This window comes from Rhinopithecus roxellana, chromosome 9 (genome assembly GCF_007565055.1).
Source record: "Rhinopithecus roxellana isolate Shanxi Qingling chromosome 9, ASM756505v1, whole genome shotgun sequence".
In the NCBI taxonomy this organism is placed as follows: domain Eukaryota; kingdom Metazoa; phylum Chordata; class Mammalia; order Primates; family Cercopithecidae; genus Rhinopithecus; species Rhinopithecus roxellana.
Window position 1 is genome coordinate 93,489,382 of NC_044557.1, and position 21,862 is coordinate 93,511,243.

A 21,862-nucleotide genomic window follows, 5' to 3' on the forward strand; every position below is an offset into this window, starting at 1 on the left:
ACTGGATTAAAAAAAGTTAGGTTGCATTCTTTATTGAAAGATTTCTTGGTGCAGTCAACGAGATGGAGATAAGGCATTCAGTGTTACTAGATTCAAGAAAATATGTAACCCCTTTTATCATGAAAATGTATTAACACTTCTTGAGATAGCAAATAGCTAAGAAAGATGAGGTTAAAAACGCTACTCTGGCCTGTGAGCTTCTGGAGATAAACGAGTCATGTTTACTTTTGTAGTCCCCAGCACCTAGCACATGACAGAACACAAAACTGCTATTCAGGGAATGTTTGCAGGAGTAAGAAGCAGCTTTAAAGAAAGGCAATTTGCTCATTTCTTCAGAACAAAGAAGGCAGTTGACCCAATTATAGCCTTGTTAGATCTTAGTCTTTTGTGGGGAGTAAAAAGAAAGGCATAAAAACAAGAAAACTTAGGAGATTAACATACTTCCTGAGGTGGACATGCCTACCCCACCCACTTAGAATCAATGCTGTAATACTTGTCTTTTGCAGTGTTGCTCTGGTTTTGTTTTTGTTGCCCTGGTTTTTAAAACACAAAAATTGTCAATAGCATTAAGAAAAACCTAGAACAAGGTTGTTCTTTATTTTTTCAACATTCACTAGCCACTAAAGTACTATAAAAAGATATTCTATCAATTATAAAAATTAAGTTTCTCTCAAAACATAAACACCTCTAATTTCATGTGCTTAATTTGTCTTATCATTTACATTTTGAATAAAAAAATAAGGAGTTTATTCTTTAGGTTCCTTCATATTCTAAATGTATACAACTCTATATATTTGAAACACTTCTCAAAGTGAGAATAGCCCACAGTAACAGAGTTAAACACATCTTTATTTTCACAACATGACTTAATTCAGTAAAGAATCAGCATCTAAGTGAGCTCAAATAATTTAAATCTGGATTGCATTTTAAAGTGACTTATGGTTTTTCTAAAATATTTTAAATTATTCTGGCTGAGATGCCTGATGCAACAACCAAAATGAAAATTATGTTTTGGGGATCCTCTTTAGGATAAGTCATAGCATGCTGTACTCTCTACATAAATATCTAGAAATTGATACGCACACTTGGGATGAAGGCCAAGAATTAAATAAGTAACACAGATACCCAAGATTCTTCTCTATTTTAATTTTTATCACGTTCACTAGTCAAATTTTGAATCTTAAAGGTGTTAGAAATATTACCATTATCAAAAATGTCCAAATTTCTGTTCATTCATTAAACATTTATTTGAACATCCAATAAGACTAAGGCACTTGCTAGGCACTGGTGGTACATAAAAAGGAAACAACTCGGCCAGGCACGGTGGCTCACGCCTGTAATCTCAGCACTTTGGGAGGCTGAGGCGGATGGATCACCTGAGGTCAGGAGTTCGAGACCAGCATGACCAACATGGAGAAACCCAGTCTCTATTAAAAATACAAAATTATCCAGGCATGGTGGCGCATGCCTGTAATACCAGCTATTCAGGAGACTGGGGCAGGAGAATCCCTTGAACTCGGGAGGCAGAGGTTGCAGTGAGTCAAGATCGTGCCATTGCACTGGGCAACGATAGTGAAACTCCATCTCAAAAAAAAAAATGGAAATAACTCCTATCACTGAAGGGTTTAGCTTAGGGTCAGATTAGGAGAAAGAGAGAAGAATCAGAATTTTTACTATCACAGGTATGTCAGGCTCTGTGTTTTTTACTTATTGAGTACCAACTGTTCTTTCTGTATGTTTTCTCATTTGATCTTGGTAATCATCAAAGGTATAGAAAACATAGTGTACATTTAACAGATGAAGACTTGTCCAAGAATACACATGGTGCAGCCAGTATTAAAAACCAAGACTAAGTGGAACAAAAGTCTGTACTCTATGCCAAAAGGAGAAATGCGATAAGGCCCATCTAAGTGATTATATCACATGTAGTAAAATTGGTAAGTGTATACAAAAACTGTATACAAGATGCTTTAATAGTCCATAGAAAATCTGTAATTTACTGAAGGTTCTTGGGAGACGTTGTTTATGTTAGACTTGCTAGGGGACATCTAGAATATAGAACTAATGAGCACAAACAAAGTGTATACACAGAGTATAATTCATTTACTCAGTGTTCACTAACTTAAAACCATCACACAACTCTGAGCTGGGCAAGCAGCCATGGAGGATTTCAAGAGAAGGAAGATATGGTTATTTGTCCTCAAAGACCTCATATTCAGAGATTGGAGGAGCACTTGAAGGAAAGAGTAATAGTCCTTTTGGCTAGACTACATGGTAAGTAGTAAAGCAGGTAAAGGAGAATAGTAAGACATCAGATGGGACTTATTAGCGGGGTTGAAACTTGAAGGGTTACGAAATAGCAAACTAATGAAACAACCGTTTACTCTACAGATAACAGGGAGTGACTTAAAGTTTGTACTTAATTTGGTTGCCAGTTACATCTCAGAGGAAAAAAGTCGTAACATCAAGATCTTTGCAACACATGTAAAATGCGTTAAATAGTAATTTAACATATAGCTTTGCACAGTGAAGTTATTTCTAGCAGATGGCTCATGGTAATAATGTTTTGATACATACAGTGAAGGAAAAATCCTGTTGAACACAAATGTATTCACAAATGCCTCTGTATACTGAACTACAACAATATTTTGATGCACTATTTATGTTTTATTCTAATTGACTGAATTAAACATAAGATTTTTCTAATTGAATTTGGAAGATGTAGTGTTAATGTTTTTGTTTTGTCATTTTTTTAAAGGTTGAATCATAGAAAGCTGTTAAATTAAAGAATAGTGATTAGGCCCGATCCCAGACATTTATGAGTAATTTGGAAAAAGATTCAAGAAGTGGAAGACTGAAGTTTCAGAGTTTAAAGAGTCAGAGATAAGACATCGGTAACAATGATTAGAGAGAAAGAGAAAAGAAAACAACCATAGCTGGCATCTCTCAAGGGTTCAACCGAAAGAGATGGAGAGAAGGCAACTTCACTAAAAGTAGGATTTCTCAGTGCCAAAATTCTACATAGAGCTCTCTTATCCTTTGTATATTACTGCAATATACCATACAATTTCTGCTATGTACCTTGCCTAATTCCACTTAAAAATTCATGCATTGTTTAAATGTCATCTACTTGTGCAGAAAATAATCACCTCCACTGCTGAGTCTACCTTGCTCTCTCACATGTCTTGTATACTTGAATCCCAGGGAAGAGTTTACCCTCAGAAAACTTAACAAGAAAAATAATTCACTCTAAAATGGACTCTATTGTTTATTTGGCTTAATGGAAATGAAGAGCATTCCAAAATAGAGAAGACTTTAAAATGATTCTTGAATTTAACAGAATTTTCACATACTCAATTCTACTAATCTCAACTGATTTCTTGAGACCCTTTCTGAATTAGTGTGGGACCCTTTTGAATTACTGTCCTCTAATGGCAAAGTCAAACTGCAGCCATAACTAGAGTAGAGCAAAGCCATCACCAAGAATAAAATGTTTTTCACCTTCTCTAAACTCCTATAGCATTTTATTGCATTATCTGATATGTTGTCATTTTAACACTATGACTCCCATTTGTACAAGACTCTTCAGAGAGTGGAAGTATCTGCAGATTCTGGACTGACACCATAATCTCGTAAGAACAGAAACTGACCAAAGAGGTTAGCTATACTGTATACATACAGTATCAGTTCCCCATTGTATCAACTTTGAAGTGTTATCAAAACATAAGTATGTTTTGCTTAAAACTTATTTTCGCATATTTTACAGAAACCTAAAATGAGAATTATTACCAGTGAATTCTTATTCTGGCTCACATTGTTAACTGTTTTACAGGGGCAGGTCTGGACTCACCCACTAGATCAGGAGACTGAATTCCCTGAGGCTGCCTGCAAAATGTTATGTGCTTGGTATAGATGTGTATGGGTATTCTTTTGAGGTGAGAATTCCCAAGTTAATTAGATTTTCAAAGTGGTCCACATTCACAAAACCAGAAACTTTTGGAAGGCAAGATCATTTATTAACTCAAACTGTCAGAGCTTCATTATCCTAGGATAAAAGAGGGAAGCAATGGTGGGCATGCAGCTATGCCAGAAATATAATCTGATGGATTAATTTTAAAAAATTCTTTGCATTCAATGTAGGAACATTAATACAACTAAACATCATTTGCATTTAAGGAATTCATTCTGATTTATCCTCTAATTTGAAATATATATCTAGATTTTTATCTGTATTGATAAAAAAAAAAAAGTCAACCATGAGAAAATGACAAGGGAAATTAACTGATAAAACCTAGAATCTCCTGAACTTAAGTCAAAATAGAGTTGATAACTACCTCAACGACAGGTTGCAATCCACCGAGCAGGGCCAGAATATGCTGTCAAATGCCCTAAAGACCATGAGAATTCACGAAAAGATTTAGGATTTAACTAATCATTTGAATAAGCACCATATCAATCAAAATGGCAACATCTTTTTATAAACTGCCTCAATAAGTTATTCCAATTATGCATTTTAACTAGTCATTTTCTTGTTTATATGGATAAGCCAATAGTATGTCTAATTCATGTAAATTTAGAAATTGACAGTTCCTCATTCATTTCATTTATTCAACAAAGCAAAAGAATCAAGTACATTAACACAATTCAACATGATAGCAGTATAATAAAGACATGCCAGCATACAGAAAGAGTATCTGAACAAGGATGCTCTCTTGGACAAAGTACTTCTTTATGTTTTAAAGGATAGTATGTATGAAATACACCTAAAATATGACTTAAACATAACTAAAATATTAGCAGAATCCTAGGGATCTAGGATTAATAATTCAAAATAGTTTTTTGAGTAAGAACTTCATCTATAACTATGGTAGTCATAAAAAATGACTAAAAGATTAGAAGAACTAGACAATAGAAGGGTAAGAGCTGTCTTACATCTAATTATTAGTAAGAGGATTATTTGCCAAATAACAAAAATTAACACAGAATGTAACCCAAAGCAAACAAAATATTCTTGTATCCTAGTTACCCTTTAAAATTTTTAGTTTCCTGGAAGCACTTTAAATTTACATTAAGCTTTATAATTTTCAAAAATATTTTCTCATTCACCCATTGATTATAACTGCAGCAATGATATCACCTAGTACAATTACAGTATTTTAAATTCAACACTTTCAGATACTGCATGTTCATTTGTTTCATACTTTAAAAACAATAAACTGAAAACAAAACTCTCTTGATTAATTCAAACTCAATATTCCACGATGCAATGTTAATACAAAATGGTCTAAAATTTCAAATCATTCAGATGACAGCTTATAGGTCAAAATCGTATCTTCTCCAACACTGAAGTGTAAGAACCTCATCATATTATTTCTCAGGTCTTTTCATACCTATTGATTCCCATAATACACATATGGCATGAGCTGACAGTTCACCCTGCTTCCTACTTGTCCACAACTTTTACAACAAAGAGAAGAACAGAATTAGCTATGTCTTCTCTTTTAGAACCTTGTGACAGTACTTTGTAAATTAATGTTTCACTTCAGATCACTGTATTTAAGTTCCTGTTCCTCTCTCCTCCCAACCCCCACCCAGCACACCTGAATCCTGCCATGCCTATATTCACTCACATTGTCAGTTCTAACCAAATCAAAACACCTGTACCATATCCTTTGCACTCACTACCTTCTCCTACCACAAGCATCCATTAGACCACAGAGAATTTCTTTCCTACTCCACTAAAACATGATCTGTCATGAGTATTGGACTCAAAGTTTATGCACTTCATACAGTTTTTTCAAGTTACAACTATTGTTACTTAATTGTGCTAGCGAAACTCAAAATCTAGCAGGTTGCAATCACCCAGTTATATTTCTTAACATTTAGCACTTTAAAAACACTTTACTACAGATAGTTATATTTGTTTATATGCCTACTGATTAAAGTCTGATGAATTTACATTGATTCCTCCTGCATTTGACTACACCTTCTTAAAATAATGAATGTTCATGTTACTGTTATGATTAAAACTAATGTTTAAGTGCCTACCATGTGGCATATAACATGCATTACTTTGCTTAAATCCTCAAAGAACCCTTTAAATTAAGTACTAATACTGTTACCAGTTTTTAAAGGGAGGTCATGGAGGCTCTGAAAGATTCAGTAACTCGCTCATGTTAAAACAGGTGGATCCTTGAACTGAGGTATTCCTGTCCATGAAGACTATGCATTCAATCATTACAGATGCTGCATCTTGCAACTGATGATTTTCAGTTCTTATTACATTTATGGCAGTGCTTCAATATAGGGGGTGCTTACCAATTAAAAACAGATAAAACATTATAAAAATCAAAGTATTTTATCTATTTATTTTTTCTTAAAATTTTAATTTTAATCTCTCATATACAAGCAACACGCCTAAAGTTGGTTTTGTTAGACCAAAGAGTATGGAAAATAATTGTACAAAATAAATATCCTCCATGCATAAAATTACTAAGCAAAGATAAAACGCTCTTCTGTTTTATTAAAATTTCTCAAAACAAAAGGGTACTACATCTCAACTATGACTCAGTATGAAACATCACATTATTAAAATTAAATAATTGGAGTAAACAAAGTAGCTTAACTTTCATCACGTTTGAAACTCATAAATTTTAAAAAATCTAGGATATGATACGTTACTGAACAAAGGAAAACAAAAAGTGACTCTAAAAATAAATTTTAAAAAATTTGCTAAACTAGGTTAACAAATAAAATCTTATGTTTAGTTTTCAATCCAAAAGTCACAATGCATTTGCCATAATTTTCTGCAATGATAACTAGGTTATTTCAATATATCCCAAAACTTTTGTGTTCATTCATCCTTTTTAAACCCAACAAAATTCAAGAAACTTTGCTGGGTACCTTTTATGAGTAAGTTACTATGTTAAGGCCTTGTAGATATACCATTTCATATAAGTAGTTTATACTTCAGTACCCTCGCTAATCATGATGTACCAGAAATACGTTTATTTCTAATCGATGGTAACTTTCTTGGCAATAAGAAAACAGACTTTCAAGATATTCTGAATATTAAGTAAATATCTATATTCTTCCTTCAACTTTACTGCAACAATCCTCTCAAAGTTGGGTAATTATAATTACTGAAATAACATGATACTTGCATACCAATTTCTAATTTAATAAGAAGTATATTCTTATGTGCTGACTAACGATCTGCAGCAAGAAATGACAGGGAGTGACCACCACTTCTGTAAAATACACAGTTACAGCAAAAATACTAAAAACTGGGACCTTAAGAAGAACGGCAGAACTAAGCTGCCTTTTCAATACTCCGTTAACTTCTTTTAAAAATTGTACTACTGATATTCAAAACTTAAAATTAAAACTAGTATTTTCTCCCTCCGCTTAAATCACTTAAAACCAAAATTAAAAACATAAGCATCTGCAGATGCCATTTCTGTCTACTCAGCAAAACTAGAATTGCAAAACATTCTTTTTAGTAGAGTTAACTACCACAAAAGATAAACTGTTTCCCAGCTAGTGGCTTTAATCAACCCCCAACTAAAAACTAAACCATTATCTAATGTGATGTGACAGGGTGAAATCTCATAACACATACATTCGGCAGGAATGATGTAACAAACAGGGAGCTGGATGTGTGTGATATGTGATGGCTGGACTTCAACCAAATGTCAGAAAAGCAAATAAAACGGTCTTTTCTCTTGTTCCAACCCTTACCACTATATGATCACACACACATAAAGCACAGCATAGTAAGCCTGTGATTCCTGGACTTTACCCTCATTATAAATGTATGAAGGAGGCTAAGAAATCATCAGGTTGGAGGTTTGATTCTAAAGTAAACTTAGGAGGAAAGCTCTCTAGGACGGATAAACTTGAAATGTACCTACCTTGCTCAAGCCCTCTAATTCCAATGAAAAAGAGTGACATAGGCTTGCCGGACTTTCATGGCCCTTCTAGATGCCAGACATACACTCACTACTACAATCGGTCAGAAACTACGGTGGTCCATGAACACTGAGCCCATTGAGTTAAGTGGGGCTCAAAGCTTTAGGAAATCTATGTGAGACAATGGGTTGTAGTGGAGAGATCACTATATTGGGAGTCAAAAGGTTTCATGCCCAATATAGTTATACCCCAAATAGCTCAAACCTCTACATTTTTTTCCAAATTATGTTCAGTTTTCTACATTTTTCTCATTTTCTCCTCTCCATAGGTAGTTCAAAACTGCTCGCCAGCAGTTTTGAACTACCTATGACTTTTTGACTGTCTTACCTCTGCCTCAAGTTTGTGTTATTTACCATCTAAAAGTGTGATTGAAAAAAAAAAACTGTCATTCCTGAATAGGTGAAAATCAATAAAAAGAAATTGAGTTTGGAATTCAATGGCACCTGAAAGATCATCTAAAATGTAAGACTTTCATTTTAAGGTCATTAAAGCAGAGAAACACCTCTCCAAAATCACTAGCTCATGGCAAAATAGCACTTAAAACCCATATTTTATGACTTCCAGTTTAATTTATTTTTTCCAACACTTTTGTTTTTCAAAAAAACTAGGATAAGCAGAAAAAGCTTATAAATCAGAAAAAGTTCTATAAACAATGAATTAACATAAAAAAAAGAACACTAGAGCAAGAACTACCTGAAACCAGGTGTGTGTTCAAATAAATAAGTCTTCTCTATCCCTATTTCTAATCATGCTTTTCACATTTGTGGAGGGTACAGGGAAGCTTTCTTATATTTAGCATTGTTCAGAGGAATTTATGGGGCTTTCTTTTGTGGAAATTTTAAAATAGAAGTAAAATGTTTGTGTACTGGTACAGACCTGCTTGAAAATTAAACTGGATGATTCACTTTGATCTTAAGATTCAAAATTTGTGACTAAATGTAAATTATCTCGGACTTTTTAAACAAAACTTACAGATTTCAATTGTATTGTCTGCAACAAGAGTCCTTAAGCTGGAGGGCATGTGCAAGTTTTCTATGAACTTATGACCATAGTATATAATTCATTTATTTTGGTGTATACATACAACTGTATATTTTTTCTGAGTCTATGGCTGGCATTGGTTTTCAAGGGTAATGACTCAAAATAATAATCATTACTTTCCATGTATAGACAAATGGAAAGAATCCCAAATTACAAAAAGACAAAAATTGCATGCATTTTATATTAGCAAAAGAACCTCTATTTTTGAAGTATTCACCTAGTGTTCCTACAATACTGTATTTGATCTATGTGTTACACTTTAGGACCATTCTCCTACTCTAAATATAGATGGGACAACTTTGTCTAGTAGTGTTTTCCTTTGAATAGTTAAATCTAATTAGAAAAAAAATAACTTTTTATTCAGAAAATGTGTACTTTTATTTAAATTAACAAGTATTTGTACTTGCTATAATGCAAATTTCCTTAATTCTCCTATACTATTAAAATTCTGTTCACGAACATCTTAAAAACTCACATTTGCAAATGTTCCACACAGTTCAAAAAACTCCAAATGTGTGAAAACAGCATTTGCCAATTCAAATTTATACTGTTCTATTAAACTCTGATACTTGGAGTTATCTCCACAATTTTTAATCTTTCATATTTCCTTTTCTTTAGATTTAGAAGAGAATTAAATAGAAATATTCCAAAAGAGTCCCAGGAGCATAACTCATCTGAATGTTTTAAATTGACTCTACATTTCAAATTTATTTTAAGATTAACACCAGAGCATGTTATTTAATCTCTTGTGTTTTCGTAACAATCGCTTACCGTAGAATAACTATTTTAATTTCAATCAGAAAACAGGAGTTAAATCAGTAGTCAATACCAGTGTGATTTTATCACTTTTCTTACTAAACAATATTCAGAATGATTAGATACTTTAATACTTGCAAGCAAACTTTATAAAACTGTGGAAACATGAGGATTTTATTATCACTTCAAAAAGACTGTCTACAACTTGGGAAGGACAAGACAGATGGAAGAACTGCTTGAGCCCATGAGTTCGAGACCAGCCTGGGCAACATAGAGAGACACCTTTCTCTACAAAAAAAAAAAGAGGCCGGGCGCGGTGGCTCAAGCCTGTAATCCCAGCACTTTGGGAGGCCGAGACGGGCGGATCACGAGGTCAGGAGATCGAGACCATCCTGGCTAACACGGTGAAACCCCGTCTCTACTAAAAATACAAAAACTAGCCGGGCGAAGTGGCGGGCGCCTGTAGTCCCAGCTACTCGGGAGGCTGAGGCAAGAGAATGGCGTAAACCCGGGAGGCGGAGCTTGCAGTGAGCTGAGATCCGGCCACTGCACTCCAGCCTGGGCGACAGAGCGAGACTCTGCCTCAAAAAAAAAAAAAAAAAAAAAAAAAAAAAAAAAAATCAGCAGGTTACTATGGCATATGCCTGTAATCCCAACTACTTGGGAGGCTGAAGCAGGAGGATGGCTTGAGCCTCAGGAGGTAAAGGCTGCAGGCTGCGGCAAGTCATGATCTCCTGACAGCACTGCAGCCTGGGCAACAGTAAGACCCTGTCTCAAAAAAAAAAAAGGAAAAAGAAAAAAATGTCATCAGCTTGTTGCAATGACATGTTTTGCCTTCTATGGTTCCAAGTCACTCTCTTGTCAACTAAAGCTACATTTAAAAACTCAATCACTTAACTCTTCAGATCCCCAAAGATTTACTTTTCTAGTCTCCCTCTCCCCTGGCATTTACCTCAATGCTTTACGATTATGTAACAATCTGTAGAATTTAAAGTAATATATAATCTTATTTGAACCTTAAAACCCAATCTCTAAATAAAAGCCAGTAACGTTGCTTCCATTGTACTGCTAAGAAAACCAAGTTAAAGGACTTACCCATATTTATAGGATTAATAAGTAACAGTCTAAATTTAAACAACCCGCTTACAGTGTCTCCAATATAACTTCAACTCTCAACTTTCTCCTTCCCCGAATATACTTCTGTATCAACACGCCTATACTCATTTTTATTCTTATGATGTTACTACCTCCCAGAAATTATAAAACCGAATATCAAGGTTTGGATGCACAGAGTTTGTTGTGAAAAACATGATGAAAATAAGATAAAAAATAGTTGACTGTGCTAGCTGTAAACATTAGCATGTCAAAGTCTTTATGCAGATGACTGAAAAGTTAAAAGAAAATGTTTTTAAAATATTGTAAAGCTATAATATTTAAAAAAATTAAAACAGCTCACACCACTCAGGAGTTATGTTTGGTCAGTGTAGGAGAGATCCATTTATCAAAAAGCAAATACTGGGACTAAGATGAGTGACCTCTTGATGGCTTCTCAGGGCCTGCATTCATTAGTACTGATAAATAAACCACCAATGAGTGTTCTTATGTAGCTGTAAAGTTACTCTGAAAATAAAAATAAATCACTACTTAAGGCCTGGCACGGTGGCGCATGCCTGTAATCCCAGCACTTTGGGAGGCTGAGGTAGGCAGATCACAAGGTAAAGAGATGGAGATCATCCTGGTCAACATGGTGAAACCCCATCTCTACTAAAAATACAAAAAAAAATTAGCTGGGCATGGTGGTGCGCGCCTGTAGTCCCAGCTACTCGGGAGGCTGAGGCAGGGGAATCGCTTGAACCTGGGAGGTGGAGGTTGCAGCGAGCAGAGGTTGCAGTGAGCTGAGATCACGCCACTGAATTCCAGACTGGCGAAAGAGTGAGACTCTGTCTCAAAAAAAATAAATAAAATAAAATAAAATAAAAATAAATAAATCACTACTTAAAAAGGTAAAATGTTGTCTTTCTGATCTTTAAGAATTATGTGATACAGTTTGTTCAAGCAATAACAACATACTTTTCCTGAGAAACACAGATTGAGTCTTCCTGTTAAATCAAATCTACACCAAAGCTAAAAGTGAGAGCTTAACTTCAGATTATTTCCACCTACTAAATTTAGAATTTATCCTTTTATGTCTAGACACATACCAGAAACTATTTTCCTTTTTTATATATGAGAAACCAGCCAGGAGTGCACTTTGGGAGGCTGAGGTGGGAGGATCATTTGAGGCCAGGAATTCCAGACCAGCCTGGGCAATACAGTGACACTTCATCTCTACAAAAAAAATCTTTTTTTTAATTAGCCCAGACTTGTGGTGCACGCCTGTAGTTCCAGCTACTCAAGAGGCTGAGGTGAGAGGATAGCTTGAGCCCAGGAGGTAGAGGTTGTAGTGAGCCAAGATCATGCCACTGCACTCCAGCCTGGGTGACAGAGTAAGACTCTGTCTCAAAAAAAAAAAGCAAGAAAAACCTTTAATAGGCATTTTAGGTTCTTCACTTGCACCACTTTCCTTTTGCACTTCTCTTCAAAAGGTAATTTATCAACATGTGATAAGTTAGTTTCTCAGTAATATACTGCTTATTGTAAATGTTTTGAGTATAGAGACAGTAAGCAAGATTTACATTCCTGCTCCTCCCTATCCAATGCCTATAATAGTTCAAACTACATTTATCTCAAAGATGACTCAATACTTTTCAAAAAGAATTGAATAAATTTGGAAGACTAAGCATTCAATATGGATGCAAAAAATAGAATATGAAAGAAGGGAAAGACAGAAGAGTGGGAGAAGAGAAAAGAATTTTGGTGTATTTTCAATGATTAACTATAATATTTTGCTTCTCACAAGAATGTCAGTTTCTCGTCAATCAAATAATCCTATAATTTTACTTAATATTAATGCAAAAATTTATAGAATTTCCATGAAATGTAAAATAGTCATTTATAAATGTAATAATATGAAGAATTGTTTATTATCCCATTTATAAATAAGATCTGTTAAGAGCACTAATCTCATAGAACTTTTGTGTCCCATATAAAATTCAATACATCTTAGTAATTAAATAGCTCGTCCAATAGCACACCACCTAATACTAAATTTAAGGGGCAGCTAAGCCTAACTAGTTCTTGAAACTACTGACATTAATAAGCAACATAATAAGAAAAATATTTTTGTAAATTACCTAGAATACATACATATAATATTCTTAATCCTTTTCTAATTAAGGAGCCACTTGAAACAGAATGCCAAAATCTTTATATAAATCAGCTTATAAAAACAAAACTGGTAACAAGTTTCAGTGATACGTGATTATTCAGGCGAACGTTTATTTCCATTAAAGAGAACTACTATTACCAGGGTTATTAAAATTAAATCTAAACTCCATCAGTGAGTACATTTGCATGACACTACTCAAATAAGCACATATGAATTCTGTGGCAAGAAGATACAACTTTCATTTGTTCTCTGAAATTCCAAGTATTCTAAAAGCACAGAATACTCTAAAAGTACATTCAAGCATGGTTTTAAAAGTTCTTTTTTGTAGTCTTTTAAACTACTGGATCATAAATTTAACAGCTTCTAAGTAAGAAAACATTTTACTACCAAAAGAAAATTTCTCACTAATATCAAAGTTATATTAATAACCCTGAAAATTACTGACAGAATAAACTATGTGTTTCTCCAAAACTGGAAGCTAGTTCAACTGCAACACTGTTAGTTGGGAAGCCTAATATATTAATACGAATTAACTAAGTCACAAAGCCAGTAACTTAAAAAATAAATAAATCACTTAAGAGTAACATCAAAGAAGTAACAAGTATTATTTCTTATACCCTTGTATCACACAGAGATTCAGTAGTATGCCTTTGGAGTAAAAAGCTTCTCTTGATCAAATGAGAACAAGATAGCCAAGTGCTGCCTCAACTAGCATTTTTTGTTGTATGTTCTAATGTTGAGTTTCTCAATCATTTTTACCGCCACCCACCCTCATTCCAGTTGTCATTTGGCAATGTCTGGAGACATTTTGATCGTCACTACTAGGAGAGATGCTACTGCCTAGTTTCCCAGGTGCTTCCCAAACCCCTCCTGAGAACTACCATGTACATTCTTCACCTAGAGATAGTATCAATTAACCTCCCTATCTCAAATTGTAGCTTCAAACTGTCCTAAAGCGGAGCTCAAAACAATAGGTCATTAAGCTGGGGTCAGAGATATGTGCCAAGCTCTAATGCCAGATGTTAAGAGAGAGAAACCCTAGCCTGGTCTATACAGTCAAATATCATGACTAAACAAGATTTCTCTGCCTGCCATTGCCAACTCAGGAAGTTGACAATACAAATCAATCAAAAGTAAATCTACAAAATGCCCACTATGGTTTTAAATGAGAGAAAATGTCAAAAAGTCTGGGAAACTCCAAGACCAGATAAACCAGAGCTCGCATCAAAACAAATGGGCTTCAAGAGGAACAAAGGCAGCATTCCTCCCAGAAGCGGAACTCCTCTAATGCCCCTCTCATGTTAGGAGCCTGCGAATGGCAACAAAAAGACATCTGCCAAGATAGCAGAATGAGGGGCCACTTAACCCAAATGAGGAACACGCTCCTTAGGAGAAAGGAGAATCCTCCTCATTCCTACTCTGGCCCAGGGACCCCCGCGTGTAGCTTCTCCTTCTGTCCTTTCCAGATGGTAGTTTTACACCAATTCATTAATTTTTCCTAACCACTGTATAAAGGCTATGTTGGGAGGTGTTTACATTTACCACTTACCACGATGGCCAGAATAGGGGGAGACACATAGTTCTGAAAGGACAGCCTATTGTGCACTGGAGACAGCAACAACCTGCCTTTAGGTTACGGCCCTCCAGGGAAAATAGGAGGTTAAGTGTGATTTTGGTTTTAGGTGAGATAACAAATAGTGGAGACGTTTTTGAAAGTGTTCACTATGAAAAAATGCTATGCTAACCATTAATATACTCTGTAGTTCGAAAGACTACCACTGACATACCAAAAATACCGATTTAAATCAAAATGTATCCAAAACTTGAGAAGTTGGTTCTCTGGATTACTCCTCTCTCTACTTCCACCAATATAGCTCCTGTGAGGTATATATGAGGTCTACATAAACCTCACACTCTAGACAATTATTTTCATTTCTCAAACACCAAAAATGATTGTACTAAATAATTTAGTCAGTTGACTAAACATAGTTTTTAAATGCTAAACCGAAAAAGACTAAAGAGTAGGAAAACTAAAAAACAACGTATATGTGTAATCAAAATGTGAATACACTGATGTTTCTGCTACCATCAGTGGAATTTACTGTCTTAATTAACATATGTAAGGCTACAGATATTGTGATATTTAGGTGAAAGTTCTATATTTTCCATACCATTTTTGTAAGTAGTCCAGTGCCTCCAAACGAGCACCAATCTCAAAAGTGATTCCAGGGCGATTTGGGGGCTTTTTACTCATCTTGAGATCCTATTCTTCAGTATTCTCTTTTCACTACCTCAAGAGAAAGAAAAAAGTTAGATTCCGATGCAGAAAATGCATAGGAAGTAGAGTATAAGGGAACAGGTAAAATTAAATTTAAACAGAATTTCTAAAACAATACATGGGAATATAAAATACTTGCCAAATTGTTAAGAAATTTGAAGGAGTATTACCAACATCTCTATATAAAGTTCTGTGCAATCTGCAGGCAATCTTGATAATGACTTAAGAAAAAGAACAAAGAAAACATAACTATCTAAAAAGAATGAATAAATAGACTTAAAAATTGTTAATAGCTAAAAATGCTTTATATTTTAGCTTGAAGATACCCAAGAAAATTCTCCACGGGGACAGCTGAAAATGCTTTCCTGCCTTTGAAAAATTAAGACAGCTGAATGTTCTGGAATACGACTACTGAAATTCTTGAGAACAAAATCAATTTTTTAATTTCAACAAATATTTGTTGAGTGCCTCATAATACAAAACACTAGATAAGGCCCTACAGCACACAAAGATGGAGGAAACAGTAGGCACAATCCTCTGCCAGTAAAGATACCACTAATTCCTCTTGGGATTAGGATTTTTTATTACTCATGATTTCCCACCTTGGCAGCACATAATTCAATAATTTTAATTTAACATATAGTGTTACAAAAGAGACTGCTTTCTTATACTTCACATTCAACAAGCAATAATAACATGCTTTTGTTAACTCTGAGTATTTCTACTATATTTCAATATAGACAGTGTCCACATTGATAACAAAAGTGCTTGTAATGCTAGAACAAAAATTGCAAAGGAGTACCTATGTATCCCTAGGTCGTTCACATGCAAAGTACTATATTTTGGGCCACACTGGCCACCGAGCACATTTGAGGTGGCCTCTCTTTCACTAATGGGTATATGAGGAATCTGAATACATTTTGAGATAACCTAATCAAAACATAACTCATAATTAGAAATGTAAATTGATTGTTATCAGGGGCAAGGAGAGATCCCTAAAATGTCCTTCAATATTTGAAATCACTAAATGACTACGTTCCCTAGAGTTTAAAACGAAAAAAAGAAACACACACACTTGTCATTTTTTATAATGGTTTTGTCACAATTCAAAATAGACAAAACAGAACAGCAAATATAAAATTTCAACTGCTCCCTCTTTTCTCTTTGAAAGAGCCCGATAGATAAGGGAAAAAATAGCATCAATACAGGCCATGAAAATATGCGAACTCAAATACTCATGGTTGGAGGGGGAAAGTGAGTATCCTCCTGCTATGGCATAAGCAAATATTAAAGCATTAAAAAGTTAACAGGGAGCTTGCCCAGGGTGTAGGTGGTGCAAAAGAACAAATGTATGAATATTTCTAACAGAGGTCTTGTCAGTGTGCAACATGTAAGGCAGTTACTTAAGTGTGTAGAAATCGAATCAACCTTTTCTGCTGTCCGTCACAGGAAGAATTCAGTAAGAGGTAGTAAAGGTACACTAACATCTTCTAGGATCAAACTTACAGCCCATAATTAAGCAATGGATTGAATAAGTATAATCCCCCATTGACACTCAGGGATGAAGTACCAGAAAAAAACAAGATTTTCCTTTGTCTTAGGTTTGAAGAGGGAAGGATGAAGAGGGACTTGAATTAAGGAACTTTTATAAAGTAAGACAGTCTACTGGGAGTAAAACTTGAAGCACAAAGAAGGCAGAGAGCACGGAGAGGAGTAAAAACAGAAAGGAAAGGAGCAAAGAATGGCAAGAAATAGAACAGTGGAAGTTTTCAGAGATGACGAGAGAGAAGAGGAAATGAGCAAGAAGACATAGAGACGGATAATGTAAAGCAACGGTCAGAGAATGACCGCCAGGCCAAAAAAGGTGAGGAGGTGAGGCCAGAGAGGGGATGGCAAGAGACAGGCAGGAAAGGCTGAGACCGGGCTGGCAGGGAGCTGGAGAAGCCTCCAGGTTTGACAGCCATCCGGCCCTCGGCAGGGGGGTTAGGAAGGGAGGGGAAGGGGGAGCGGCGGCGCCCAGACAATAGGGCCGGCAAGTTACGGGGAGGGAGACGGGAGGGGAGCGGGCCGGAGAGAGAGACACCAGAATGGGGGCGTCCCGGGCGGCCCGGCGGTGGCCAGGCGGCCTCCCGGCTCAGCCGCCGCCGCCTCTTACCGACTCGGCCTCCTCTCTGCACAGCAGCCGGGCCGTCCGGGGCCGAGCTGGGGTACGAGCAGGGCGGCCAGCCCGGGCCTCTCCCTCTGCCTCCGCCCAGGCAGCGGCCGGGGAGGGAGCAGGAGCGGAGCGAGCTGGGGCCGCAGCGCCGGATCGGCCCAAGGTTTCGCGGGAGGGAGCTGGGTCCGAGCCCTCAAGCTCGCTCAGGGTCCACTGCCATCGCCGCCGCCACCGCCTCCGCCGCCGGCCAGCCCTGACGCGACGCCGGGCCCCGGCGACGTCAGCCGCCCGCGACGTGCCGGAAGCGGGCCTGGCCTTGTCACGTGACTCGCGAGGGTTGGGCCCGGACCGGGCAGCAGATTGGCGGGCCGCTGTGGGAGGCGGGGCTTTGCGGTAGTTGATGGACCGCTGGCGGGCGGGGCTGTGGTTAGTGGAGGAAAGAACGCGAGCTCTTGGTACCTATTGGTAGTTGTGAAGTGTTTGACCTTTGAGATTTGAGGACGAAGGGCATTGCTTGTTATTCTTGATTCGTTGGGAACCACGTCCCCCAAACCCCTCTACCCAGGACCCTTGGCAAACTTTTTCAAATGCACTGCATGCTTTCTTAGATATCCACCCCATTCCACATCAAGAATAGAGTATGTTTACTGCTACAAAATCAATAAACCTCCCTTGAATGGATACTTTGTGATAGACACTAGGCTGTAAATATGTCACCTGACAATCACAATTGTACAACTGTATTACAATTGTATTGCTTTCCAGTCTTGGAGATCTTTACAATACAAAGACACATATTACTAAGATGTGTGTGTGCGCTTGCGCTGAGGCACAGCTGAATAACCTTAACCTATGGCTACATTGATATCACTTCCCCAGGACTACACAGCTAATGATGGCAGAACTGCTTTTATTGAATACCTACCCTCCCAAACTCTACTAAGCATAGGAGACAGTATCCCCGCTGTGGGGAGAAACCAATAAGTGAACACATTGAAAATAATACTGAGATGAAACACGTTTTTTCTCTTGCTTTCCACTGTACCACTCTGGCTTTCAATTGCAACATTGCATACAAATGACACTTATATTTATCTTGCTTCACAGTGTGGAGTTAAAATAGCAAAGTAACTCTCTTTAAGCTTCAGTTATAGTAAGATTTGGTAAATTAAAAAATCATTTTTTTTTATTCAACAAACAATCATTTAGCACCTACTATATCACTAATAGCTACTGAGCTAGACTGAGCATGGTGATACATAGAAAAGATATAAATAAGACTGTCTCTAGTGGATATTTGTTGTCTTGTTATTTGGTTGCCTGGCATCTCAACTCTCTTTCCATGTTTGAGAAATTTCTCATCATGGTTGTCGTTAGTTCAGAACACCAAATACTTGCAGCATCTTCCTTAGGACATGACAGGATTATACTTTCTACCCTCCTTAGAATTATGCATGGCTATTTGATTTGCTTTGGCTGATAAAATGTAATTATAAGTGAGAGTTGTCATGGCCGGTTGGTAATTTTTAACGCCAGCTCACCAAACTTTCTGTCTCTGGCTCAGTGTAAAGCAGTGTTTGAGATGATAGCTGCTCTACCATCTGTCTAAAACTGTCTACCAGGTTCTAGACAGATTATGATGAACCAAGGCCTCACTGATAATCTACAACTACTGTGTTGTATAAGGAAAAAATAAATATTTATTATTTTAAGTTATGGAGATTTGGGGACTGGATTGTTTGTTACACAGCATAATCCTACCCAAACTAAATGATACATCCAACCTTATGTATCTTGGATGCAGAATCAACCTCCCACTAAATAAGATGAAAATATCAGAAACTTATGTTTCCAGTCTCCCTTGCAGCTAAAGTTCTAGTCTCAAGTAAAACTCTCTTACCAATGACTTTGTCGCTAATGATGTTCAAAATAAGGAAACTTTTCTCCTGTATCTGTGGCAGTACCAGTATTCAAGTTTCTGATGGTCAGCCTAGAGTTAAATCTTTCTGAACTCTGGCAGAACCCCTGCTGAATCACAAGCTAGTAAGTGAGAAATAATAAATATCTATTATTATACACCACTAAAAATTTGAGGTTGTTTGCAATTTAAATAAAATACATACATAAAGAATAACACAGATTCTGTCCATTCTCCCAACTATTTGTTGAGAATCCACCCTGAAAAGATGATTGTTCCATTTTAATTGGAACTTGACAATGAGTCTTCCAATAATGACACTTGAAAGAAAAAAATTAAAATGAGGTCTTATATAAATGATTCCTGGTTTCAGTGGATTGAATAGGCTTAGTAATCCTCTGTGGAGTTAATACCATCCCCTAGGGGGCACTTTGGAAATGGAGGAAGGTATTTTAGTTGTCTCAGGATTGGGGTCGGGCGCTGCTATATTTTGTGGGAAGGAACCAGGGCTACTAGACATCCTGAAATTTACAGTGCAGTTCCATACCTTGAAGAATTGCCCCAGGTCATGCATGACTTCTGGATGTTCTTCCAGACATTCATGTAGGTGAAAAATCTGTTTATAATTGTCTGTACCTAAAACTGCATTTCACATATAAGTTTTCACATGTAAGTATTTTTGAAAGGTTTTAATATACATTAGAAATTTCCAGGAATGAAGCAACTATGTAGCGTAAGGGAACACTGACCTTTTTTTCTGAACATTACCACGACTCTATCTCATTTTAAAATATCATGCCACCAATGGCTAATTATTCGTAGTATTTGAGGCACTGATAGAACGCACCTATGTCAGTCTGGTTGCGTAGCTGTTACATTTAGGAAAATCTAAATTTAGATACAGCACGTCACTACTTCATTATATATCTCTGTGAGACATGGCTGAACGTTATGTTTTGAAATATATATATATGATTTCTTATGAATTATTTTCATAAAATTTGGTTTTTTATATTATCATTGTCATATTGGTTTTTAAGTATATATATATAGCTTGGTTATGTTATTTATGAATTTAATTTCAGAAAGTGGAGAGGGTGTGAACATAATACTGACTCTAAAAGGGAGTCTTTTAGACTTATCTCAAGCCTGATAAAACTGACAAAAAATTCATGTAGGATGTCATTTCCTCTTTTAACCACACAGAGTCAAAGGTCAGGATCAGAGTAGGGATACAGGATATACAAAATTCTAGTACTGACTCCCCGGCCATGTAGTGAAGCTATGCATTGCTCTGTCCCTTCTCCTCTCTTCCACCCAACACACCCTCTTCCAGATGGTTGATGCCCAGCCATCAGTCACTCCATCTCCAAATATAGAAAGAAAGAACTTACAGCTGTGTTTGAGCAGAACCAAACAAGCAGTGGGCAAATTATCTTGAAACAACAGTTGTTAGGCAGAAATCACTGAACTAAATTCCTCCAACATTAAAAATATGAATATGGAACCATAATGTCTCCTGGAATATTTAACAAATGTTTACCTATTTTAAGGTAGAAAAAAAGTTACCACTAAATACCAGATACTTCTTGATTACAAATAAAACACAAGAAAGTTACTTTTTGTGTGTTTACTTAATATTTATAATTAGCATTATTAAAGAAAATCAAAGCAATTCAAGGTTTTTTTTTGTTTTGTTTTGTTTTCTTTTCTTTTAGGTTAGTTTAGCAGAAACTTAAATGGCTGTGATAGATAAACTCCGTCAAATCTCTTCGTTCCAGGTGCATAAAAATCTTTGAAAATAGCACTGACATAATTTTCCTCACCTGCCAAAGAGCTCACTTATCTTTTCTGTCACCATATCCCTTTATCAACTGAACAGAAGTTATAGTTATTCCAGAATTAATCCCTGGCAATAGGAGCTCTAGGCCATGTATGAACTGGCAGAGATGTCATCTCTCCCAATGTTCCCACAGCATTTTTTTCACCTCTCTAATGTATTCCTCACTGTGATTCATAGGTTTATATTCCACTTTCTTAGAATGAGCCAACTCCAACGATAATAGGGTGTTCCAGATTACCTTAAACATATTTATATATACGTATAAATAAAGAAACATGATGTTATTAAAGTAAATAATACATATTTATTAATTTATGTATAAAGTACATAATATTCAAGTAATATATATTACTTTGATATATATATATATGTATATATGTAAGTTTACGTGTTACTCAGTTTACACGTTACTCAGAGCCACATGGATTTCTGAGATTTTTAAAACTTTTAGGCTTGGCAGTAATGATTCTAAGATATCAAAGTCTCTGCTACTAAAGGTCATAAAATAGAAAAAATATGTATGTCTATTTCAGCAAATGCAGCAAGAGAGGCAAAGAACTCTTTTGTGTTTGTGCAGATTACTATGAAGCAAGAGAGTGAACATAAAATTTATCATCCAACCCTGAACACTT

At 36.2% G+C, this 21,862-nt stretch overlaps 1 protein-coding gene across 16 annotated transcripts in view; it reads right to left on the reverse strand.

Moving 5' to 3' along the window:
• The window catches only part of PHF20L1 (PHD finger protein 20 like 1), a 74,454-nt gene extending 56,690 nt beyond the window's left edge, over positions 1 to 17,764 (reverse strand). For 9 of the 16 annotated variants that reach the window (XR_004059338.1, XM_030938166.1, XM_030938164.1 and 6 more), the window contains exons 1-2: positions 17,470 to 17,764; positions 15,208 to 15,323 (exon numbers count right to left, since the gene is read on the reverse strand). Coding sequence is in view for 15 of the 16 variants with exons in the window: in XM_030938166.1 (XP_030794026.1) it covers positions 15,208 to 15,290 (83 nt within the window). In the remaining variant the exon portion in view is untranslated. Of the gene's footprint in view, positions 1 to 15,207; positions 15,328 to 17,469 lie in introns of all 16 variants that reach the window. The other 7 variants (XM_030938167.1, XM_030938165.1, XM_030938156.1 and 4 more) reach the window with 4 other exon arrangements.
• Positions 17,765 to 21,862: the final 4,098 nt, after the last annotated feature.